General features: G+C 19.0%; 3 protein-coding genes across 8 annotated transcripts; 2 read left to right on the forward strand and 1 right to left on the reverse strand.

Moving 5' to 3' along the window:
• The first annotated feature begins 265 nt into the window (after nt 1–265).
• Nucleotides 266–21,993, forward strand: LOC100863417 (ABC transporter G family member 23). The gene is made up of 12 exons (XM_012489512.3): nt 266–727; nt 12,575–12,785; nt 15,788–16,058; nt 17,317–17,739; nt 18,004–18,093; nt 18,201–18,313; nt 19,483–19,868; nt 20,067–20,182; nt 20,252–20,322; nt 20,437–20,525; nt 20,591–20,767; nt 20,832–21,993. Exons 2-12 carry the CDS (start codon nt 12,577–12,579, stop codon nt 21,131–21,133), a joined length of 2,247 nt encoding a protein of 748 aa, XP_012344966.3. The 5' UTR covers nt 266–727; nt 12,575–12,576; the 3' UTR covers nt 21,134–21,993.
• Nucleotides 21,305–23,725, reverse strand: Ercc1 (DNA excision repair protein Ercc1). Of its 4 annotated transcripts, none has more exons than XM_086917894.1 (6): nt 23,531–23,725; nt 22,709–22,830; nt 22,519–22,628; nt 22,260–22,454; nt 22,003–22,188; nt 21,305–21,926 (listed from the first exon to the last, which is right to left on the reverse strand). In XM_086917894.1, the coding sequence occupies exons 2-6, from the start codon at nt 22,779–22,781 to the stop codon at nt 21,723–21,725; spliced, it is 768 nt and encodes a 255-aa protein (XP_086774020.1). In that variant the 5' UTR covers nt 22,782–22,830; nt 23,531–23,725; the 3' UTR covers nt 21,305–21,722. The 4 variants fall into 4 exon arrangements, with proteins under 4 accessions (XP_086774020.1, XP_086774018.1, XP_086774019.1 ...); XM_086917892.1 differs by lacking the exon at nt 23,531–23,725 and adding an exon at nt 23,262–23,490; XM_086917893.1 differs by lacking the exon at nt 23,531–23,725 and adding an exon at nt 23,151–23,309.
• LOC100864408 (STAM-binding protein-like A) lies at nt 23,299–26,850 on the forward strand. Of its 3 annotated transcripts, XM_012490012.3 has the most exons (9): nt 23,299–23,350; nt 23,553–23,686; nt 23,772–23,870; nt 23,995–24,216; nt 24,293–24,466; nt 24,550–24,847; nt 24,961–25,073; nt 25,163–25,265; nt 25,340–26,850. In XM_012490012.3, exons 2-9 carry the CDS (start codon nt 23,661–23,663, stop codon nt 25,403–25,405), a joined length of 1,101 nt encoding a protein of 366 aa, XP_012345466.1. In that variant the 5' UTR covers nt 23,299–23,350; nt 23,553–23,660; the 3' UTR covers nt 25,406–26,850. The 3 variants fall into 3 exon arrangements, with proteins under 3 accessions (XP_012345466.1, XP_003695853.1, XP_012345464.1); XM_003695805.3 differs by having other exon boundaries at nt 23,326–23,686; XM_012490010.3 differs by lacking the exon at nt 23,299–23,350 and having other exon boundaries at nt 23,463–23,686; nt 25,168–25,265; nt 25,340–26,310.
• The last annotated feature ends 890 nt before the right edge of the window (nt 26,851–27,740 follow it).

The following is a 27,740-nucleotide window of genomic DNA, read 5'->3' on the forward strand; positions in this document are numbered from 1 at the left end:
ATCATCCCTTTAAATTTTCCACATATTCCACATATTATAATTCAGATAAATTGTAATAGTTAGTTTTTTATTATTTGATACAAATGGTATATGCTCTTACAAAAAAAAAAACCTCAATCTGCAAATACGCAGCAAACCAGTATTTTTAATAGCTATGGTTTGCAATATTCCCCACTGCAAACTGGTCTGCCCGTTCCTTCGGCGGTGAACACGGCTCAAGGTATTGCACAAGCGTTTGATTCTTTATTCTGTAGCCAGCGAAGTCAGTTCTCAGTGATACTTCGGCCAGGCCACTTCACCACCTGTTTCCCGATTCATATTTCTCGACCGGTGCACAATCTATCTCATTAATGACGATTCGAATAATCTTAGACTAATTGTAAAATTTCAAAAAAGTGAAACAATTAGAAATCATTTGTTCTTTATTTCGTGTGAAGAAACAGTAGATTAAGGAAAAACTGTCAATTTCTGGGAATATTGTATTCTAAATAAAATAATAGAGTGTTATAATAGAAGAGGAATTTTTCAAGTTGGTTCGAGTTAGTTTATTTGGATAAAGTGATTAAAGAAGAATGTCGGACTAATGGTGAAACTTGATCGATGATTATGGAATTAGTGGTGAACAATCGAACCGCGAAGTGTAACTGACTGAAAGAAATTTGATTTAATGATCATTGCTTGCTAAGAAAGAAGCTTTTGTTTGACGTTGCTGGAGTCCGTGTCACAGGTTAGTGATTGCATACTTGCGTTTGTTAGATCAAAAAGTGAAAATAAAAAAAAAGATGATTTAATGATGATAAAGTGAAATAGGAGAAAAAATTGATGTTATTATGGTTATTAGAGACATTGGAGAATTATTATAAACGAATAGAATTATAATATTGAAATTACAATTTTGAAAATAATTTCAATTTTTGAAAAATTTTTAACGAATTGATGTATTTAAATTAGATAAATAATAAGAAAAATAAAAAAAATTTTTTAATAAGCATTTGATATCAAATTAAATATTATAAGAATTTCAAAAATGGAAACAATACTTTCCAAAATTGATTAAAATTTTGGAAATAATTTATGAATAATTATTTTTCTAATACAATTATTATGAATATAATCATGCATTATTTAAATTGTATAATAATGTATAATAAATTGTTAAGTTATTAATGTAAATAAAATGTAAATATTTATATATTTATGCAAAATTTGAATAAAAATCTAAAGAATGCACATGACATGCAAAAAAAAAAAACAAATCCAACGTATGATACGTATTATAATATTTAAGAAATTTAAATCTCATTTGTTTAATTACATTCATTAAAATGTGATTTTTCATAAAAATCTGTAATCTAATTATATGATTTACAACTTATGAGAAAATAATTTTTTTATTTATAATAATTTTTTTTACATGCTTTCTTTAACAATGACAAATTGCAATATTTAATTATTTATTTTATCATTATTAATTGATAATTATAATAATAATTATAGTTTAATAATAGTTTAATAATTACACATTGCACTTTATAAAAAAAGAAAGATCATTTACAATATAAATATTTTTTATGATTGTGAAAAGTGGAACTTTTATCCGAAATTTTATATCTGAATTTGCATTTTTATTTCGATGGATTGCATGAAAAATTATGCAAATATGCCATTATTATTCTAGTCTGTATATATATAATATAACTAAAATCACTAAAAACTTATAGTATAATAATTATAAATTTGATTCAAATCTTTGAAATATAATTAATTATATTTAATTCAATATTAAATAATTAATATTGAAAATCTTATTAATAATATAGGAAAAAGATTATGAGAACAGTTTAAAATCCCTTAAAAGAAATAATATTTTAATTTTAGAAAAAAATGAAAAAAAAGAAATAATTAAAAGAACAAATATTATAGAAATATATATTTGGAAAAAATTTCTAATAATTTTATATCTCTTGATAAGTCTCCTTAAAATAATCTCTTCAAAAATCATTGTAAGTACATAATATAATTTACACATACTATATAATATAATTTATATATTGTTATTTTTAAAACATAATATAATGTAAATATGTGAATTTAAAAATTTTAAAATAATTAATATATCGAATTTGGAAGAACATAAGAAAAATTTGAATAATCAAATAGTAATTATTTTAAGTAGCAATAGAACAATCATTCTTGTAATAAATCAATAATTCAAAATATAATATCAATAGAAAAAAATATTCAATCGTGTACGTCATTCGCCTATGTACATATTTATGTAATAAAATATCAGATAGTTTTTGCCAATATTTAATTTTATTTTTCTTTCCTTTTTCCATTAATTCCTTAACTAGAACTTTAATTAGAATTAGTAACTAGTAATTTTTCTGAATATTTAATATTTATTATAATTAATGCATTTCGAAGAGATAATAATATATTAATTATTAAAATTAAAAATTTTTAATTCAGTTTTAGTAATAGATCAACATTCACACATATATTCATGCAAGATTGTCACGCATATATTTAAAAATTTTTGATTAAATTTTTATATAATTTTTATATACTTATTATTAAAGATATTTCTAAAAACATGCAATTATACTATATGATATATATAATATATACATAAATTAAAAATACTAATATAAAAATGTTATATAATGATATTATATAATGATATAATGATATTTTTAAATAAAATATAATTCACAACTGATTATTCACAAGACTTCACAGTATCTTAGCAATTTAAATTGTAATTAATGATTGCAATAAATAATTACGAGATCAATATAATTGCTGTATAATAATAATTGCTGTAAAATAAATAGAAGTGATTATTTAATAACAATTCATTATTTAATGATATGATATGAATAAAATTTATGTGTAAAAATAATGATCTTATAAAAAACATAAGTAATATAAAAACATTTAGACATAATGTAATGCAAAAAAAAATATGATGAAACACAAATATAAATATAATGATTATTTCTTTCCTATAAAATTTTTATGAAAGTTATAATCAATAATAAGTTAAATAATAAATGATATAAATAAATAAATAATATGTATAATATTTATAATTGTATATACATTACAAATATTGAATATTAATTATAAATTTTAATAAAAATTAAAATTCATTGTTATTCATTATTAACTTAATCATAATATCTCTTTTCAAAATTGGACAGATTAATGCTCAATATAACAAATTAAATTAAATTAAAACAAAATTATATTATTGTCTAATGATCAGTAATCATTGATTAATTGAAAAAAAGAAATAATCATAATTATTGCAAGTCAAAAATCATAATTAATTCAATAATCATTAATCATGAGATGATTAAATTTTTGATTATGATTATTTTCTATTATTGATATTATATACAATAATTTTTTAATATATATTTGTTAAAAAATACATATTATAATTTAAAATATATGTTTATTATTCACATCACAATTTATATCAATATTTTAAAATAATATAAAACAAATTATTTACATACATTCATAATTTATCATTCTATTCTAAATTATAATATTTCAGTATTTTGAATAGACATTTCATATAAAAACTTTAAAAATCCAATGAATTTAAATTTGGGAAATAAGATAATTACACAATATAGATCTTTTATATCTAAGTTATTTATTTATTTTTCAAATATTTAAGTATTTATTATACCTTATAAACAAAGACGAATGATTCACATAATATTTGCATATGTTTATACAGATTTTTTTCATTTTTTTTTTTAAATGTACAATTCTTGATTGATATTGATCTAACAAATTATTTTCATCCTATTATACAAAGATTAATTTTAATAAAAAATTCTGAAAATTATAAAAATTATATAAATATTATAATAAGTTCTTTTCATTAATATATAATATGTTTTTTTCATACATGTGTTACATATATAGAGATTCACATGATACATGAATTGCATATTTTAATTTTATAAATTTTTTTATTGGCAAACATGCATAAACATGTAGTCTGTAAACTACAGATAATATATTGTTTTTAAACAATTTTAATTATTTTCTTTATTTATATATTTTTTTTATTTTCTATTATTGAAATTTTATTTCTTTATTTCTTATTTATTTTATTTTTTTCGTCAATTATAATCTTTAATTATTTTTAATTCTTAAATAAATATTGATATAAAATAATAAACATAAAATTATAAAAGTAAAAGTTTAATCATATTTATAAAATCAAATAAAAATTACCAGAAATAAAAATGATAATAATTAAAACAAAGGAAAAATAAAATGCGACACATTACTCTAATATTTATAATGCACACTTTATTTTTTATTACACATATAAAATTATTTACGCAAATAGATGTTAAATATGTAAATAATTCTTAGATATTCTAATAACTTGATGACTTTAATTGCGAGTATAATTTTAAAATTTAAAAAAATTTTTTTATTTGTAAGATACGATCATAATATTTTTACTTGCTATAATTACAATGAATTTCAAAAATAAAAATAAATAATATATTAAATTAAATGATTTTTATATCGACGTATAAAAATACAAATTAATTATTATTAATTGTATTTATAAATGATTTATATTTACTTTTTCATTATTGATTTCATAATCTTTGTAAAATTCATTATGTATATATATATGTGTGTGTACATAATATATATATATGTATTGTTTTTAAACAATTTTAATTACTATATGTAAAAAAATAGAAATTTACTTTTTAAAATTATATAAAGTATAAATTTTATTATATTTTTAAAAAACATATTAAATTTTTTAATTAAATTTTAAATTTTAAATTTAATTTTTATTATAATTCATGTATTTACAAAAAATATTTTATTTCAAATGTTTAGTATATTTTTACTTAAATTTTTATATATATATTTTTAATATTTACAGAAATTATTACTAATAATAATTCACATTATTTTATATATATATATATATTACATATAATATTATGTAATATTACATGATATTACAGATTAATTATAATTTAATTATTTCTATTTTTAAAAGTTGAAAAGTAATATTAACTAAGAATAATAAAATATAAACAAAACTCTTGCACAGACATATATAATTTCAAAAGTAATATATTTATCAAAAGTAAAATATTTGATTGAAGCAAAGGATTTCGCAAAAAAGAAACACAAAGATATTACAAAATATTGATTTTTATTATTTGAAATAGAAATTGGAATAAGATATTATTTTTAAAACGTAGCATAAAATATTATAATTATATAATGGAATAAATAATAGTATAAATAAATAGCATAAATATAATAATTAGATATTATCTTTATCTATTCAATATTTATTACTTAATAGAAAGAAATAAATATCAATGAGTTGAAATAATTATTATGAAATTTATTCTTGCTCAATTAACAATAACATAAATTGTCTTTTTAAAATGAAGAAATGAAAATTATAAGAATATTATATTATAAAGCTAAATATTATGGAATTAATTTTAAATACATTTTTATACGTAATATATGTAAAAACAATATGTAAATACAATATGTAGCTTTTTTTACATTGAAATATTTAAGATTTAAAATTAAAAATAAGTTACATTTTAGAATAATATTTATAGATTATATTAAAATTTTTAGTTAACTAATAATAAATATAATTAGTTAAAAAATAAATTAAAACTAAATAAAATTTGCAAACTAATTTTAAATGTAATTGAAAAATATTATAAATCATGATTTTAAATCATAATAATTAAATTTTTAATCATTTTAATCATTTATAAAAAATTTTATCGATTATTTTATTATAATTATTTTAATTCTTACATATTATTTAGATCATTTTTTTACTAGTAAAATATTTTTTAATACAAATAATAACTCAATTTCATATCAAAATTTTTTAAAACCATTAAAGATCTTTTTATAAATAAGAATCAAAAGAATTTAAGATATAAAGATTGCAACAACAAAAAATACTTCTTAATATGGAGTATCCTTTTCTTTTACAATCTTGTTGAATTCCAAATATGCTTTTGTGTCTTGTAACTAATTTGCATTGACGAAACTTAAGCTAAAATTGAATTATATCACATTTGTCAATACCACAAAGTTTAATGAGGTCAGTTTGAATGGATTTCACGATGGTGTTTTTTAACCAATATGGTTCTGATTAAACACATCCATTTTCAATCTTCGAAATGAAAATGTAATGATCTTGCAAAATCAACCGGTTTCGTAAACTCTCTTGCTATAATATAATCAGTATTTTAATTGCATAGAAACCAGAAGAAAGCGGATATAAAATATCATGATTTGCAAAATCTTTTATGTAATTTTACTAAAAATTTAATTTTACTTAAAATTTTACTGAAATTCTGAAAATCATGATAAATTTTTGAATTTGAAAAGTTTGTTTATTATATAATTAATAAAATATTTGTAGAAAAAAAGAAATTTACATGATTCTTTATATTTATGAAATAACAAAAAATTTAATTTTTTGAAATAATAATTTATTAAAAAAAAAATGAAATAAATATATTTATAAAATGTCATCATAAAAATTATTATGTAATGTTACATAATATTACATAAAATAATTATAAAATCAAAATTAAAAATTATAATATAATATAATATAATATTATCAATATATATATATATGTACATATTTTGATCTTGATACATCATATATATAAAATGTTCCAAAATTATGAAAATATAATTTAGTTTAATTTAATTTTGTAATTTAGTTTAGTTTAAATTAAAGTAATTCAAGCAACATTTTTCTTTATTAAAACTTTCATTTTGGCTTTATTAACAAATTATTAATAAAAATATACATATGTGTTACATTTACATATATAATTATGTGCATATACATATCCAATATATACATATATATATATATATGTACGTATACTTTCTTGATTTAACTCGAAATGCTTAATATATATTACACAAAATTAAAAACTTTTTTATTATAGATTGATATATATATATAAAATAGAAGATAATTTTATTTTTATAAATGGAATTATACAATTTTTTATATTATTTAATGCAATTTATTATTTCTTAAAAAAGAGTTTTATGAAATTAATACTAATTAGTTACTTAAATCGAAAAATATTAAGTTTAAAAAAATATTTTAACTTGAATAAGAATTATCACATAAAAAACAAGAAAAGCAAAGTATATTAGACTGTTCCTTTTCTTTTATATAAATCTTACAAATTTCAAGTTAAAATATTTTTTAAACTTAATACTTTTCGACTTAAATAACTTAGTATTTTTTGTAGAAAATAATGAATTATATCGATTTATGCATTAAAAATTAAATTAATTTAAAAAATAATTCAGATTCATATAATGCATTAATTTATAAAAAAATTATTAATGCTATATAATACATCTCTTTATATATTATAAACAATTTTTATTTGAAATATTTTTTTATATTATTTGTATTTTATATATTTATATGTTTTAAACCAAACATACTGTATATTATATAATATCATATAAATTATAATATAAATAAAATAATATGAAAAAAATATTAATATAAAAAAAATATTAATATAAAAAATATAAAATAACAAAGATCATATATAATTGAAATACACGTACATTATATTATTTAAATTTTATTTATATTATGAATTTTTAATATTTCTTAAATTATCTAAATAATCGAAATTTCTCATAGAGAAAATTCCATAATTACTATTTATGATAATATTAATTTAATACAAATGTTCAAACAGTGCAAAATTGACTTTTCAATTATATGTAATTCTTTTCATAAATTTATTAGTAACAAAATCAAAAAAGCTATTAATACTGCATAATATAAAAGTAATGAAATTTAACTCATTATATTTTATTTCATTAGTATATTTTATTACTGTTATATTATGCAAAAAGAAATTATAAATTATTAATATATCAATTTAGATTTTAATAATTATTATTTTTCATAATAATCTATTCTTTGAAAGCATATTAAAAATTTACTATCTTTGTCACTATTATAATCATTTATATATACCATCGATTTACAATTGAAAATTTTGTTATAAAAGAGAATTCATTTTTAATAATTTTTAAATTATTATGCGTAATATACCTAAAAAAAATTATAAATCATTGTGTGATGTAAATTAAATACAGAAATGATGCAAACTAATATGTTAATAAAACAATAACCATCAATAAAAACAAGCGATTATGTGTTTACTTTATTTTAAATTGTTTTATATATTAAGAATTAAAATACAGATTGTTATAATTTTATTAATAATATAAAATGATATTATTCAACTCCTATATGAAAAAAAATTTTTTGATTAATAAAATTACAAAAAATAAATTAATCAATAAAATATGTATTTTATTGTTTATATAATAAAAAATAATTATTTTTTGATAATTGAATTAATTGAAATAGCTTTTTTTTCATTTTTTATTAACAATTAAACATACCATTTATTGATGCTTTTTTAATTAAGAATTTTCTGTTCGATACAAGAAAAAAATTCTATTAATTTTTATTATATCTTTTAATGTTATTAACAAAACGATAATGATTTCTATTCTTGATACACAAAACAACCCAAAATCTATAGTAAATCATCTTTTTTATCGATATCTGCATTTAGATTACCATATATAATAATAAATATAATTCTTTCTAATTATGTTAAATTAAAGCAATAATTTCATATGTTTCTTTTTTCTAATTTCTTTAAAGTTATTATAAATGAATCTAATTCTTTCTTGTTACAAAATCTTCAATTTCTCAACTCCATCCTATTTTCACTTTTGATATTTTTAAAACTACGTCCTGTCCTTGAAAAGATCCATTCGAATGGACTGCGTCCATTTCTCAGAATCGAAATTGCGTAGTCGAAAAAATAAAGAGGATAAAAAAAGTGGTAAAAGGTATAAAAAAGACTAGTATCGATCAAACATTTAAAGATACCATGCACTACGATAAATAGAAGAAAACATATAAAGAGAACGAAAGCGTTTCTTTGAACGCGCTCGAAACCACTTTCTTCGGTTGGCTGGTCCAGCCAACGAGATAGGTGAGAGTGAGTTTGTTACAAACGTTACATCATGAATTACATACACATGATTGAGTATTGATTACGTATGAGTGAGCTTCCTTCACTTTGGCCTTCATTACGATCTTTACGTGGAGTTTTTCAGAAAGTCTATAAGTTATAGATTGAGAATGAGTTACGGTGATAATAAGAGAAAAGTGGATTTTCGTTTTTTGGCATATGAATATGGACACATGAAATTTAATTTTGGTAAAAAAATTATTATTTTTTGGAATGAAAATACTTTTTTCTGAAAATACAATTTTTTTTGGAAACGAATGTTTTTTCTTGAAATTAAAATATTCTATTTGTAAAAAGAAAGTTATGAAATGATTTTTAGAAGATCGTTACGATTATTTTTATTTGTAACTATTTATTATTAAAATCTATTTAATATTTGATATTTGATAAAATTTTTTTTTTATTATTTAAAATTTATATTTAAAATTTGCAGTACTTATTATTTTAATGTGACTGTAAGAATATATAAATGTCTATGAATATCCTAACCTAAGAGTATTTTGGTGAATATTGAAAAAATATCAAATATTATAATAATATATAACTATTATAATTATTTTATATTTGCTATGATAAATTTTTATATTTCATTAATATTTCACTAATGTTTTCATTTCTAACTAAGTATGTGATTCTTCACTGAAAATAAAATATTTATAGCTTATTTGAATATTATAAAAAAATTGAGATTATTAAAAAATATTGATTTAAAGACATTGATGATTTTATAAAGAAAGTAATTAGTTATTGATTGAAATTATAAATTTTCAATAAAAAAAATATTTTTCAAGTTTTTATTCTTTTAAAAACAAGTTTTACTATTTTTTTAAATTACTAAAATACTAAAACTATTACTACTAATTTTACTTACTACTACCAGTTTTAAATTTTTTTACTAAAACAAATTTAATAATCTATCTACAAAATAGATCATTTCTATTTTTTAAAAAAAATCTTTAAATAACTTTTAAATTTAAAAAAACTGATGTAAAAAAAATATGCATGAAAATATTTTTATTAAATTTATTCTGTAATTTCTTAATCTAATGAAATGTTTTTATGTTATTATGTGATTTATAGTTCATAAAAATTGATTTTTTAAATTAACATTATTTTAAATTATTATGTATGAAATAAAAAATATTTATTGAATGATTTTTAGGTTTGAAAAAACTAATATCTTTAAAAATATTAATAATTTAAGTATTTTTTTATAGCAAAATATATGAAACTTTTATATTAAATAATTTGTTTTGTATACGTGTAGTAATTCACGTGATATACATAGAAACAGTTACATTCAAATATTACTATAGTTAATCACTTTTACCTCTGACTCAGCTATTATTTCAGTTAGAAAGTAATATAAAATTCCTATTAAAGATTATAAAATTACATAATAATCATTTTACTCTTATTTATTTTTTATATATACGATTACATTTTAGATCGAAATCAATTTCAAAATATTACTTATATTATTATTAAATAATATAAAAATATTGAAACACCATTAGAATAAGAAATAATAATTTATTATTTTATTTGATTTCAAATATTTCAAGTTCCAAATAAAGTTGAGTTTTTTTTTAATTATTCTTTGAAACTTAAAATTTATTTTAAATAGTATCTGTGAATTATATCAAGTGTTTATTTTTTAAAGATAATGATTACATAACTGAATAAATAAAACAACCTCGTTTAATGTTATTTTAGATATTAAAAAATAATTTATACAAAATAAATTGATTTTTAAGTATATATATATATAAGTTTAAAATTACATAGATGCAAATAATAATTTTGATCGATTGGGAACAAGATATAATGAAGGAATTTGAAAACAAATATATAATTTTAATAAATTTATACTAAAAAGAATCATTAAAATATTATAAAAAAAATATTTGAATATAAAAAAAATATTTGAATTAAAGATTAGAAAAATATAAAAAATAATAATTTAAATAAAATAAATGATTCACATTTATGAAAAGATTTAATTTATCCAGATTTCAATTTGATTAATCTGAAAATAATAAATAAAATAATAAGTAAAATGAATAAAAAAGATTCAAATTATTTGAATTTAAAAATATCATTAATTTTATATTGACAAAATTTATTGAAGATAAACATATAAAAAATAATTTTAATTTAAGCAATGAACTCAATTTTATTTCAAATAAAATAAATTACAATTTAAAAATTACAAGTTACAAAAATTACAAGTTATTTGAATTTAAATCAAACTAACATTTCTCAATTTTGTTGTCATGTTATCTAAATATATTTATTTTTAACAATAATGTGAATATATCAAATATGTAATATATTTATAAATCAATTTGTAATATATAAAATTTTTAAAAATCTGAAAAATTAAAATATATTATAATATAAATAAATAATAAAATTATGAATTTTTATATATAATTTGAATATGTTCCGAGCGTAGTTTAATTATTTTAAATATTTAAAAAAAAAATTTAGAATATTTTAGAAAGAAAAATTTAATAAAAATTGGAAAATTTTTGAACAATTAAAAAATATATAATAATTTTATTTTTTGCATTAATATTTATAAAAAGTTGATTTTTGTGAAGTTTATTATTTTTCTTCTGGACATTATTTAAAATTAAAAATATGTAAATGTAAATCAAAATATTTGTCGTATTTTTTATTATCAATTTTCAATACTGAATTATTATTTTATTTATCTATTCTAAATTTTTCATGATATATAAATTTAATATTTTAATATGCGCAATTTTTATACCATAACTTTTTTTTATCATAATTCAATGAAAGTTTTAATTAAGCTTTCTGATTAATCGATCATTTTTATCATTTTCCATAACGAAAAAGTTATGAATGAGTTTTATTATTTTAAAGATAATAATATCAATATATTAATTTAATAATATTTCTAATAAATATTTTCTGCATTTAAAAAAAAATATTATAATGATTTATATAAATAAAAAAATTATAAATTATATAATATAAATATAATAATATATTTAATAATATATTAATGTAATATAAATATTTAAAATAATTTCATCATTTGTGTTTCTTTTCTAATTTTCAAAAAATTAATTGATTATTCAAAAATTAAAAATTAATTTTATATTATATAGATATATTAAGTTAACTATATTGTTATATATAATATAATAATTATTATCATATATAATTATACATAAAATTAATAAAAATTAATAATTATAATTATTTCTATTAAATATATCATTAAAAATTCAACAGTAAATAGATCACGAAAAAAATTAAGACTAATAAGTTGAGAAACACTGTTTTAGACAGCGATCATAATAAGCGTCAAATGCTTCATCGATTATGAATCACTTTCACGGAAATACTAAGTAATTGCCTCTTTTGCCTTGTAGAAATGGAGACTAACAACGAACCGCCGGTCATACGGACCGCTTCCTTGGAATTGAAAACCCGGAGATCACAGATGCAAACACAGATTTCTTCCGTGGAATCGATGCAAAAACAGGCTGTCTGTGTGAGAAGAGCTTTCAAGAAATATGGCAACAAAAATAATCCGAATATTATTTTAGATGGGCTGAACATGACTGTGCCGAAAGGCACGATGTAAGTTTCGTAACTTGACATAAAAACAGCTTTTTCCACGTGTGGCTGACTATGTAGTGAAGAGATATTCTCCTATATAGATATAGGAGAATCTGACACTATAGTGATGATATTGTAATATCAGGCAAAATAATTTTATTAATTAATTGATAATAGAATATTTTAAAATAGCACTAACCGATTGTAGAATGTTTAAAGACAAAAGAATTGAAATAAATAGTAGTATTTGTATTTAAAAATATTTTAAATATCTCTTATATATCTAATCCTATATATATGTATAATAGGTATAATAGGTATAAATGTATAATAGGCATATAATGTATATAAGTATAATAGATATATGTGAAAATACCTAAATATCTGGAAAAATACGGAATGATATGAAAAAATATTCTAGATAGAAAACATTTAGTGTAAAAAGATATATTATATAATATTAATACTTTTTTTATAGATTGACGCATAGAGATCAATTTAATTTTTTTAAAAGAAATTATATAAGTTTTAATCAATAGATATAGATCATTATTTCTTATAAAAAAAATATCACGTCATGTCTTAGATTAAAAATTTTTAGATAGATTTTATTTTGAGATATTTTAAGAGAATAAAAAATATTTCAATCTGAAATTCATAAAACTTATCATGTAAAAGAATAAATATTCTATTGCTGTCCTCGTTTGTTTTTTGTATCTACAAAAATAAAAAAAGTATTAAAAGTTTCGTGATCGATTTTACTTTCTTAAAAAGATTTTTTATTGAAAAAAAATGATTTCATATATAATTATATCTTTATATAAGAAGTTTCATTAAAATCATAACTTTTAGGTTAAATAAAATTTTCTTGTATATAAGATAATATAAATATTTTCTGAAGTCATATATATGTATATAATATTAGATAAATAATTATATATAATGTTAAATAATTAATTAAAAAATGATGATAAAATTTTTATTTCATACATTAATACATATAAAAAATTTAAAATATTTTTTATAATATAACACTAAAATTGGAAAATTTATAAATTTTTTTTTTTATTTTTGTTGTTATAATTGCTTACTATAATTTTAAAATAAGAAATCGTTTACTATATTACTATATTTATTTGCCTAAAATATTATGAAAAATAATAAGTAATAAAATAAAAATAATAATAATAGTTAAAAGAAAAATGTTAATTTATGTTAAACTATATTTATTATATTCAGTAATATAGTGATATAATCAGTAAATCTAAAAAGTCAAAGATTGAATGATGATGCAGAAAAATATGCAAAATAGAAATTCTATATCATTTATGAATTCTTTTTCTTCGTTTTACTACTTTAATAGTTTAATTTATTACTCTTAAAAATTTTTACTATAAAAATTGAATCATGTTATATACATCTTAATTTTTCTTATTTAAAAAACTATCCTTTTATAATTTTTTTTATTTTAGTTTTTTTCCATTGAATACGTTACAATACGTTTCAAATTTCAAACACATTACAAATTCTTCTATGTGATGACTAAGATTTTTTCTTTAGAAATCAGAAAAAATAATTTTCCACGTAATTTTATTGAAACTAAAAGATTTTTCATTGAAAAATAAATTTATCTTCTGTTTATTTTTTGCTTTTGCCTCCGGAATAACGAAGAAGATTTTGAATAAATAACGGAACTATTGGACTATGCGTTATATATGTCCATTAAAAATTTAAGCTATTGTATATTCATAAGAAGATTATAATTAATTATTGATTTAATATAAAAATTGCTTTTTAAATTATAGATAATAATAATATAATATTTATGTAATATTAATGTAAAATGGTAATTATAATTTCTGATAACTAACTAATTGTTAAAACAATTTTAACTTTTAAATCAATATTTATTTATTTGAGAGAGATAAGATTTAATTGCAATATAAATTTATATTTTAATACGTGATAATATTTTGTCATATGATTAAGAATCTGACAAATAAGTTTCAATTCTGATTAAATTCAAATACTTTATAAATATTTTGGAAAGAAACAGTAACAATACTAATATAATTTAAACTTATGCAAAAAGATGTATTTTTTATGATTATACAATTCAATTCTTTTATTTTATTTCTATAGAATAAACATTTTTCTATTTTTAGAAAATTTAGAAATAGAAATATTTACAAAAATGAATATCATTGATAAAAAAAGAATAAAAACTAAATGTTTCCAATATAATTACTTTTAACTATTTATATATTAAAAAAATAAAATGCAATTACAAGCATTATATTGAATATATTATTTAAAATCTATTATATAATTTTGATTTCTAAAATTTAAATACTACTGATGAAATATTTATAAATATCATTTTGAAAAATCACATTCCAAAAATGCTAACTCATATAAAATGAATACATTTCAAGTATAATTATTAAAATATTATTACTTTCTTAGTGATATTTAAAATTCATGGAATCATAAAATTGATTCTTAATCATTAAAATTCATATTCATATAAATACATATTGAATTTATCCATCCAATTAACTCCATTATTTATATTATTTTCAATATATTAGGAATTAATCTTTGAATCTATTTGAGGAATAAAATTTAATTTAATACCATAATTAACTTTAGATACCATAATTAATATTTCAATTGTTTTTAAAAGAAATTTTAATAATTACTTTAAAAATCAAATAATAAAATAAATAAAAACTTTTAATTTTTTTTAAATTTTTATTAGAAAAATCTAAAGTAAAAATAAACTGAAAGACATTAGTGTAATAATGAAATTTTTTTCAATCTTAATGTATATCTTAATATATATATCTTAATGTATATAATAATAATACAAAATTAAATTTAATATATATAATCAACATATATAATATATATAATCAATAGTATAATATTATAATAGAATATAATATATATTAATATAATATATAGTAAATTATAATTATAATAAATTGTTACATTATTATAATTCATATATTTATCTTCAGATATGGTTTACTTGGTGCAAGCGGTTGTGGAAAGACTACATTGCTCTCTTGCATTGTGGGTCGAAAACGATTGAATTCCGGTGAGATCTGGGTACTCGGTGGTCGACCAGGCTCCAAAGGATCAGGTGTTCCAGGCCCACGTGTGGGTTATATGCCACAAGAAATCGCATTGTATGGAGAATTCTCCATAAGAGAAACATTCATTTACTTCGGTTGGTGTGCTGGGATGAACACAAAACAAGTAAATGAAAAATTAGATTTTCTCGTAAAGGTAAGTCTATTGAATCGTAATTTTAATTATTATGTATGTATGACTATATTTAAAATAAGAAAATAAATTATCTTGTTTTAATAAATCCCAAAAAAATGAGATAAATAAAAACAACGAATTTAATGTATGACGTGTGTTAAAGAAAATAAAAAAAAATAATTAAATTGAATTAATAAAAAGTATAATTGTTTCATCTTAATGTATAAAACAAGTAATATATAAAAATAATTTTAATATCATATGATATAACTTTAAAAATGTATTTCATTTTAATTTATGTTAATGTACAAATAATTAACTTCAATAAATAATGTTGGTATAATCTTTTTTGTTTAATCGAATGATAAATACAATGTTTCAATTAACATATTCATAATGATGATTATAATTTTTTTAAATATTGCGCAGAAGTGCATCTATTTAATATGAATTAATCACAGAGAAAATATGATATATTTTTTTATAATTTGAATTGAAATAAATTAAAAGTTTGTATTATATAACAATCTTTTTATATAATGTATATAATAGATAAAATCTTTAAAAAAAAATATATATATTATGATGAAATAATAATAATAGTATAAATATAAATATGCTTAAATATTTGTGAAATTATCATAAATATTTAGTTATTTAGTTATTAATAGTTATTAATAAGATTTTTTTAATTATTTTATTTAATTATTATTCTTGAATGACAAAAATTACTTAAAAAATTATAAAAAAAAAGAAAACATTTAAAAATACTTTAAATTATGTTAAATTAAAACTATGTAATTTAAACATATTTTATTATTTACTAAATATATTTATTATTTATTAAAAATATTATAAAAATTACTTATAATAAACTTATAATACATATTTTTATAAATATTTTAATTTTAATAAATACTTTATTTTAAATATTAGGAAATTAAATTTACATTAAAATGAAACGAAAAAATAAAAATTGTATAATTACTAGTAATATATAATTAATAATTAATATATATAATTAATAATATAATTAATAATAATGGAAAAAACTTGCTTCTAATTTTAGATTTCTAATTTAAATTTCTAATTCAAATTTAATGAAAAAAATAGTTTCTGTAAAATTAATTTCGAAATATTACAATAGCTTTTCAATTTTAATTTTTTTTTAATTCAGAACATATTTATATTTTTTTTTATTTTTTTATTTTTATTTTTATTATTATAATCTAATATTCAATTACAAAACAAAATAATTTAACATGAATTGTTTGAACAGTTTTTACAGCTACCATCAGAAAATCGTTTCGTGAAGAATTTATCCGGTGGTCAACAGAGACGTGTATCTTTTGCAGCAACTCTTTTGGCTGATCCAGAATTGATGATTCTGGATGAACCTACGGTAGGTGTAGATCCTGTTTTGCGACAGAATATCTGGGATCACTTACTCCACGTGACAAAGGACAAAAATAAAACCATTATAATTACCACTCACTATATTGAAGAAACAAGACAAGCTGGCATGATAGGTTTAATGAGAGGTGGTAAATTACTTGCTGAAGAATCACCAACCAAGTTAATGGAAATTCACAATTTAGATAGTCTAGAGGATGTATTTTTAAAGCTAAGTAAGCGACAAAATATAGGTCTTCGAAGAAGAAGTAGCATCCTCAGCAGTGTTACTGGTGTTCCTCCTGAAAGTGTATGTTTTCAATTTTTTATCATATTATTTTGCTTTTTCTTAATTTTTTAATTAATTATTTATAAGTTTTTTTTATAACTTTTATTTTTAAATTTACTAATATCCATTTTGTTAATTTTTCAAACATAAAAATTGATTTCTTAAACATAATAATTTTTTACATAAGTTTTTAATATATTTTCTTCTTTTTTAATAAAATTTTTTAAGAATATTTTTAATTTTATATTAAAAATTTATTTAATTTTGTGTGTTTTTTTTTTTCAGACAAACGTAGATGACGAAATGAGTGGTGAATTTGGTGATAATATTAGTGTTTCTAGTAAAAGAAAAAGCATTGTGATCGACGAAGGAAATGTACGTTCAATTTCTTATTTTAGTGATTATGTTTTTTGTTTTAATTCTTTTTCACTATTTATTTATTTTTTTTGTGGAATTTTAATTTAAATAAATGATTTGAACAGATTCCAAATATGCCACCAGAAGAAAAAGGCACCACAAGTTTTAAAATGATCGACCCACAACATATGAAAGCTCTTATATGGAAGAACTTTTTATGGATGTGGCGAAACGTAGGGTAAGTATAATAATATATATAATAAATAAAAATAAAATTTTTACAATATTAATATTTTTTCAATTAATATACAAAGTATTATTTTTTATTCGTAGAATACTTTTAATGAACAATTTTAAAGATCAAAATAAATACAAAAAATGATACATAACAATTAAGAATTATTTATTAAAATAAAAACAATTTAAGTTCAAATGGAACAAGTTGAAAATAAAATGTGACAACTATGTAATGAAAAGAAAATGTCTCACTCTCTTTCTATCACGTTTTATCTAATGCAAACTTCAATTATTTAATAAATAAATCTGATATTTTTGTATAGTAAATTTTGTATTTATTTAGATTCTCTAATTTGATATTAAAAATTCATTTTTCTTGAAAATTAGAAAATAAAATTTAAAAAAAAAAATTTTGAATAAAATAAATATGGAAAGCGTATAATATATTTATTATAAAAAATATTTTCAAATTCCAAAAATATAATATTTCACTATTAAATTGAAAATAGAATTGAATACATTAAATATTTAGTAGATAATTATTAGCATATAATTACTTTTAAATTATTTTTATTAATTACAAAATGATAAGTAATTTGCACTAATCATATGCAAAAAGAAAATTAACAAAAGATAAATCATGTAAGAAATGAAGTTTTAAACACAAAATAGATAGAAAATTTGATAACTGCAATTACTTATGATTTTTTGAAGATCTAAATTTACATAGGAAAATCTGTATTTCGCAAAAAATATAATTTAAAGTTAGCCCTTAAAGAAATAACAGTAAAATATAACTCAAAAAATATTTGTCAATTTATTTTTCGTATAATATTAAATAACTTTTTATTATATATACTTTAATTTTATTTTAATAACGAATTTTTAATTATTTATATCATTTCAAATAGTAAAGCATTCTAATAAATTAAATTTTATATTTATTTTTATGTTTTTAATGAAAATTGAACGATTAAAAAAAAAAGAAAGAAATGTATTAATATATTTCACATTAAATATTTATACATACATGTGTTAATTTCGTAAGCATATTTGTAATCTATAAGCACAAATTATATCTCTAAAATATATTCATCAAAAAATAATTTAAATATAGTACTTTAAAATACAAAAATTCTATTATATTTGATATTAATTTTTTTTTTTCAGCATGATGTTATTCATTATCGGTCTCCCAGTCGTTCAAATTATTTTATTTTGCATTTCCATTGGCAGAGATCCAAAAAATTTAGAATTAGCAATAGTAAATTATGAATTAAATAGCAGCATGGAACCTTGTATACCAACAATAGATTGTAATTGGACTCACTTAAGTTGTCGATATTTACATCATTTAGAGGAAAGATCGATAAAATTTCTACCATATGATTACGAAAAAGATGCTAAAGAAGCTGTAAAACGTGGCAACGTATGGGGTGCTATAATTTTTCCTTGGAATTACACAGAGTCTTTAGAAACAAGAATTACGTATGGCAAAAATACTGATGAATGGAGTACAGAATACTCTAATATGAATATCTATATGGACATGTCTAGTGAGTTTATATATTTAATCAAATTTTAAGAATTTTTTTATCAATTTTTCTAATTTATAACTAATAAATAATAAATAATAAATAATATTATATAATCAGATAAATAATGATTAATAAATATTTATATGATCAGATGAATATCTATGAAATTTCATTGAAAAGAATTTTTTTCTTGATTCTTTTTTTTTTTTTTTTTAGATCAACAAATTAGCCAACTTCTTCAAAGAAGTATTTATCTTTCATATGAAGCATTTGTTAAGGAATTATCAATTGCTTGCAATTATAGTGAGAAAGTAGCAAAAATACCAATAGATGTAAGTGGGAAAATTTAAAAAGATATTATAATACAGTAAAAAAATTTATAAAAATATATATTTATACAGTTTAGAACACCAGTTTATGGTCCTCTGGATCCTAATTTCACGGACTTTGCGGCACCTGGTGTTATTTTAACGTAAGTGTTTATTAATAAATATTTTCTCTACATTTAAAATGATATATATTTTTCTTTAAACAATCTTTTATTTTTAAAAATTTTTTTTATTTTATAAAAGTTTTTATATTGTAGAATAATTTTCTTCTTATCGGTTGCACTGGCCTCCGGTTCCTTATTGTTAGAAAGAAACGAAGGTCTTCTTGAAAGAAGTTTAGTTTCTGGTAAATAAATTTATTATAAATGAAAACAATTGAATATATTTTATAAACTATTTTTTTATAAATAGGTCTCACTGGAACAGAAATTCTTTTCGGACAAGTTATAACTCAATTTACAGTTATGACAGGCCAATCTATTATGGTTCTTTTAGTTACATTTGTTGCTTTTGATATCACTAATGAAGGAAATATTGGTTGGATTGGTACATTGACTATTCTTACTGGATTATGTGGAATGTGTTTTGGTATGAATCATTTTAATAATAATAATTATCATTATTCGTTAATTTAATTAAGTTTAATTTTTAGGATCTGTTATTGCTTGTTGTTGCGAAAGCGAAAGAACTGCTACATATCTTGCAATGGGTGCTTTTTTACCTATTGTAATGTTATGTGGAATAATATGGCCTATTGAAGGAATGGATCATGGATTACGATGGTTTAGTTTTATCTTACCTCTAACAAAGAGTACAGCTTCATTGAGAGCTATGTTAGCTAGAGGATGGTCAATTTCAGAGCCTACCGTTTACAATGGTTTCATTGCTACATTTATTTGGATAATCATTTTTATGACTTTGTCTATATTATTACTTAAATTTAAGAAAGGATAAAAACTTTTGTTTAAAATATAAATTAAATGATGCATTAGATATTGTATGAATGAAAATATTTTGTAAAATTTTTGTATGAGATTTGTTAATATACAAAAATTTAAAATATGTAATAAAATTATGCATATTGCGAGAAGAATACATAAAAATATGCTGAAGATGTACACATTCTTTTTGCTCAATATGATTATTATTAAAAATGCGAAGACATTATATATTTATGTAATATAATTATAAGTAGGATTCAAAATAAATATAAAATTAGATTAATAATGTTTTTATAAAAATTGAATCATTGATATAGAATAATCATACCAATGATTTCTTCTTTTATAAATTGTAATAAATTTTGTTCATATTTTTTTATATTATATAATGATGAATTGTTATTTTTATATATTATTTTATTCTTATATAAATACATCTCACAATATATAATATAAAAAAATGTACATATAATCAAATATAGAAAATAAAAATATACAATAAAAAATTTATAAATCTTATTTGTATTGAAAAAATTTTATATAATTCATTAAACATTATTATATGTACTATTTTATGCAAACTTATATTTTATTTATCTTCATTATTTTATGGATTTTGAAGGACGTAAAAATTGTTCATGCAACGTTTTATGGATTCTTTCTGCTTTTTGTAATCCAATACCAGGACAAAGAGCTAATGTATTTGACTGTGATCTTATTAATTCACTTAATGTTCCAAAAGTTGATAAAAGGGTTGTGGCATCTGTTTTATTAACTGATCTAATTGTTGTCAAAGCGTTAACTAACTGAAAAAAAAACATAACTGTAATCTTTAAAATAAAAAAATCTCAATATACTGTTATTAATACATTATATATATACTTTTTGATATGGTGCTGTATCACTTCGATCCATAATTGCATCAGGTGGTTTATTTTCATAAATTTTATATGTTTCAATAATTTTTCCTGCATCTTCTGCATTCCATGCTAACATTAATGTCAAATCTGCTAGAATACAAATTCTTGTTAAATGTTTTAAAGCATGATGAGGTTCTGGCACATCTACCTATAATATTTTATTAATGTATATAATATAATTATTTATTATTACATATAATAATAATAATTAAAATGAACCTGTACTAAAAGTACTCTTAAGTTATACATATTTCCTAAGGTTTTCAAACGTTCATGGATATAGTCAGGATTAAGTTGATGATAACGTATTGACAAAAAAAGAGCACAAGTAGTTTTCCCCATAACATAATCTGGTACAATTTCAGAATATTCCCAAGGAACATTACTTATGAATTTCAATAATGGATTACCTTTCTATAAAATGAAATAATATAAAAAAATTATTAACTAACAAAAAATTTACATATTTGTATCTTACTTGTTTTAAACTGACTAACAATGTACTAAATTTTGAAGAATCTTTGACTTTAGAAGGACCAGGTATGGCTTCATTAAAAAATTCTGATTTTCTTAATTCACTAAATGCAGCTGTAATATAAAATATTAATATTTAGTATTTTCAAAAATTTATTAAATTTAAATTAAAAAAAATATATAAAATAACTTACATTGAAAAGTGGAATCAATTTTAGTTTGTTTAGGTGGAGAGACTTTTTCTTCAATTTTATCTGTATTTTCCATATTTAAAACTTATTTATTTCTATTTCCAAAATTAATTATCTAAATTATCCTAAAAATTTTTAAGAATTATATTATATATATAACAATACTATTAAATTAATTTTAATGTATTAAATATCAAATTTATAACATTAGAATAATCTTTTATTTAAATTATGATATAATTGAAATAATTAGAAATTAATAAGTTATTTACAAAGTTAGCAAAGAAAAACAAACATAATACATGTATAGGTTATTATTCTAATAAATGAAATAATGATGAAATAATAATAACAAATAACAAATTATTAATGATCAAATTTTATCTTATACAATAACGTTTTGATAAATAAATTATATATGCCAATGAATTAAAATAATTATTACAAATAATTATAAATTTATTAAAATATTATCGCTATTATAAATGTATTATATATATTATTATTTATAAAATTTTCATAATAAATCTTCATTAAAAATGTACAATTATTACACCTTTAATTAAAAAAAAAAATTAATAATATATAGTATCTTTTATTTTTTCTATTGGTAACACTGTCAATTGATAATATTTGATAACATATGTAGGTATTAATTTCACATATTTTTTTATCAACTGGATTATTATTTTGACTATATTTGACTATATTTTTGTTAGAAATAAAATGGGATAAATGTTCACGTATATTTTAGAATTGAGAAGACTCACTAATAATAAATCTTTGTAGATGTAATAAAATATTAATATATTCATTAAATCTAACCTAAAATTTTTAAATGAACAAGGAAACGTCAGAGATTAAAAATGCTAAACATCCTCCTTGGAAGGATGTTGGCATATCAGATCCACGAGCACGATTGAAGTCTCTTTCTGACTATGCTTCCACTGTGGAGATGGATCGTAACATTCCACCACAAAGGTATCAACTACTTATCTTATATACTATATATTAAAAAACAAATTTAAATAAATCTAATGTTATTAATTTGTTTAAATTTTTTTAGATATTATCGTTCTGGTGTAGAAATGATTAGAATGGCAGATATGTGTATGAAAGATAATAATCTTGAATATGCATATTTTTTATATGTTAAATTTATAACGTAAGATATATACATATATATAATTTTAACATATAATATAATATATAATTTATTATATTTTAAAACATTTAAAAAATAAAAATATTTAAAATATATTAATATATTTAAAAATATATTATCACAGAATTTTTGTTGAAAAAATAAGAAATCATCCACAATTTGATACAGTACCATTAAAGGATAAGGAACATAATCAACAAACATTACGGAAAGTACTTCCCAAGGCTGAGGAGTTAAAGAAACAATTATTAGAACAATATCAAACAGAGTTAAATAAATATATGGAAGATGTAAAAGAAAGAGAAAAAATTGAAAAAGAAAGACAAAAACGAGAAGAACTAGAAAAGTATATTTTCATAATATTTTAGAAATTGTATAATATTTAAATTCATAATATTTATATTCATATAATATTTGTTTAGGTTGAGGGAAGAAGAAGAAAGGAAGAACAAATTAGCTGCATTAGCAGCTGTTAAAGCAGCAAAAGCTGCTTTAAGTATGACTATTGAAGATGACAAATCTAAAAAAATACCCACTATATTATCAAAACCAATAACTCCATCTATTGATATAACTGCACAAACATCAAAAGAAAAGTAAGTCTAATATAAAAAAATTAATTATAACATTAAATTATAATTTATAAAAAATATTAAGTTATAAATTTATTATTTTTTAGACCTATTATAGATCGCTCAACAAAACCTTCTTTGCTTTGCGACACTTTTACTTTAAGAGATATAATACTGCCAACTAAATTAATGCATAACTTTCTTATGTTGGCTTTCACTAATACCATGAATAATAAAGAAACTTGTGGTATACTAGCAGGAAAATTAGAAAAAAATAGATTACTAGTTACTCATTTATTAATTCCTGAACAAACTGGATCTCCAGATTCTTGTGTAACACATAATGAAGAAGATATATTTGATTATCAAGATCAACATAATTTGATTACTCTTGGTTGGATACATGTATGTATTTTTTTTATTATCTAAAATCATTATTTAAAGTAAAAACTAATTATATAAATTATGTCAATTGTATAAATTATATTCCAAATAGAAAAGATAATTATATTTCACAGACACATCCTACACAGACTGCATTTCTGTCTAGTGTAGATCTTCATACACATTGTGCATATCAACTTATGATGGCTGAAGCAATTGCAATTGTTTGTGCTCCTAAATATGATGAGTAAGTAAAACAGATTCAAATAGATCCAAAAGAATATAAAAAGTAAAAAAATGAATTTTTCTTAATTCAAAAATAACTTTTTATTTTAGAACAGGATTCTTCATTTTAACTCCAGAATATGGATTAGAATTTATTGCAAATTGCAGAGAAACTGGATTTCATCCACATCCAACTGATCCACCACTATATACAGTAAATTGCAATTATATATTAATTATGCAATTTGTGTAAATATTATACACATTTAAAACTTATTTCTTTTTCAGAAAGCAAAACACTGTAAATTGGACGTAACAGCAGTTATAGAAGTAGTGGATTTAAGAAGAAAATGACATCTTTTAGATATGTATATACATATTTTCACATGTGTATACTTTAAAATGTGCAATTAATATATAACAAGTTATATGTATATTTAATTATCAAATACGTTATATCAAGTAAAAAAAGTGAAAAATTGCAAACACTTTAGCTTAAATAGCATAAAGATTTAGCAGTTGCAAAGCTTTCAATATTTTTATGATAAAGTATTTAAAGAAATCTTTAATATATTTAAAGTAAAATTATGCATTTAAAATCGGTAGAATGAAATTAGTTAATCGCAATTAATATAACGCAATATTTAAATGATAAATTATAGTAGATTAAAAAGAAGAATTTTTATATAATTTAAGAGATTTAAACAATTAATGACTAGAAATTATTTTGACTGAAACTAAACATTATCATTAAATAATAGTATTAAAATTTTCATTTCATGAGCATTGAAAATTTTCAACCTCTTGTAATGAAAATAAAAAATTTGTTTACATATATAATTTATATGAAAATAGAATATTTATAATAATGAGATATAAATGTGCTTCTATTACTTTTTCATACTATTTATATTTATTTACTCAGGTAATATGTTACACTATGCGCCAGAAAATAAATGTACAACAAAAATTTTTATAAATATTAACGGTGCGCAAAATCTGTGTATAAGTTTACGTGCCTTTCATGGAAAAATAATGGTGTTCATAACCTCATGCTAATCATATGAAGTATGTTCCGCGTTTAATAATTGTAGATACTGTACGACATTGTCAAATAACATTAATTATGATCGAATGAATCAATGGAATCGTATCATTACGTAAGATCATAATCGAAAAATCAATAAATGCATTGACATACTGTACTAGTCATAATTTAATACATGGGCTTATGAAATATATTGATACATTGAAATCAATATACCAATTTTGTGTGATGCTTCTTTGTATGTATTCTATTAGAATGCTATTTAAAAACTGTATAATTCTAATAGATATTGTGTTAAATGATATTGATATAAAAGGTTTGTACTAGTAGGTACCTGAGATAATTTTTGTGTACTTAAAGGTTAAATTACATATTTACATATTGTTTATGAGATTGTACTATTCACTCTCATAAATATGCAACATTTTGTATATAAATAATTATTCATTCCTTACTAAATGTAATTATTCAGTTTATAACGATAAATATTTAAATTGCCAAATCGTGATCAAACACGTGCTATACATTGAGGGACGTAAATGCTAATTAAAAAGATTAATCCTAATTATAGAAGATAATTTATAACACTGGCCTATGTTCGTACCAAAAAATATTTATGACTACTGCATACACATTCAAATATTATAATTATAATAAGTAATTGAATGTTAATAAAAAATGTATATATTTCGCAAGAAAAAAAATAAATTATAAATTAATATAAATATAAATAAAATAATATAATAATAAATATATTATTTTCCATTCTTTATTATAATCAGAATTTTTAACAATAAAATAAATTTTTATTGAGTCTTATAATTCATCTGTACTTTTTACATGCATTGAAAATTATTCATAATCAGGATTCTAAATAGAATCCATTATAGGTATATACCAATACTTCGCGAGAATTCATTGTAGGTATATACCAATACTTTTCATTCACTTCTCTTCATGTATATCGAATTACTTACATTGAAGGGTTTCGCGCTTTACAGGTTTTATCGATGGCAGGGTCAATCTATTTTTATATGGCAGCTTATACATTCTTCATTTTAACGTTTACAAATCGGGTATAAATCTACGCATAAGTATTCTCTTTGTGCATATTCTTTATTTATAAAAATTTTAATTCTTTGTACTATTTTTTGATCATTTTTTAGCGTTTATTGATATATTAATATAATGTTAAAATATCTATTTAATAATAAGATTTATTTGGAATATTAATAATTCAATAACAATTATAAATTATTTTTGAAAATATTTATTAAAATAGATATGGACAAAATATAAAATCTATATTTCATTTATGGTATAAAGCAATAAGTAAGGTAACTTTCATTTTAAAATATTTTGATTTTGATCTTGATAGCATTGTTGAAATATTTATAATTGTTATTAATTATGCAGAAATATTAAACATGTATTTACTTTTGTATAATTTCTAAAAAATAAAATGAAAAATTATTAAATAGCGGATTGATTTTTTCTAAATATAAAATTTTAAAAAACATTATAAAAACTTTTAGTAATATGAAAAATGCAATTTTCTTTTGAGAAGTGAAATAACCACAAACGTTTACTTTTATTTTGCATTCTCAATCTTATCCGTCACATGTTTAGAATAAAAAATCT

The sequence above is a fragment of the Apis florea genome, unplaced genomic scaffold, assembly GCF_048593485.1.
Source record: "Apis florea isolate Af1SG1 unplaced genomic scaffold, ASM4859348v1 contig_2272_pilon, whole genome shotgun sequence".
NCBI lineage: Eukaryota > Metazoa > Arthropoda > Insecta > Hymenoptera > Apidae > Apis > Apis florea.

Excerpts from the sequence above, each read along its gene's own strand:
- LOC100863417 (XM_012489512.3), top strand. The coding sequence starts at position 12,577 with ATGGAGACTAACAACGAACCGCCGGTCATACGGACCGCTTCCTTGGAA. Across the intron at positions 17,740-18,003 it reads CTGGTGTTCCTCCTGAAAGT|ACAAACGTAGATGACGAAAT; the intron begins GTATGTTTTCAA and ends TTTTTTTTTCAG. Across the intron at positions 19,869-20,066 it reads TATCTATATGGACATGTCTA|ATCAACAAATTAGCCAACTT; the intron begins GTGAGTTTATAT and ends TTTTTTTTTTAG.
- Ercc1 (XM_086917894.1), bottom strand. The coding sequence starts at position 22,781 with ATGGAAAATACAGATAAAATTGAAGAAAAAGTCTCTCCACCTAAACAA. Across the intron at positions 22,629-22,708 it reads AATTGATTCCACTTTTCAAT|CTGCATTTAGTGAATTAAGA; the intron begins GTAAGTTATTTT and ends TTTATATTACAG. Across the intron at positions 22,189-22,259 it reads TAAGAGTACTTTTAGTACAG|GTAGATGTGCCAGAACCTCA; the intron begins GTTCATTTTAAT and ends AAAATATTATAG.
- LOC100864408 (XM_003695805.3), top strand. The coding sequence starts at position 23,544 with ATGAACAAGGAAACGTCAGAGATTAAAAATGCTAAACATCCTCCTTGG. Across the intron at positions 23,687-23,771 it reads CGTAACATTCCACCACAAAG|ATATTATCGTTCTGGTGTAG; the intron begins GTATCAACTACT and ends AAATTTTTTTAG. Across the intron at positions 25,266-25,339 it reads CTGATCCACCACTATATACA|AAAGCAAAACACTGTAAATT; the intron begins GTAAATTGCAAT and ends TTTCTTTTTCAG.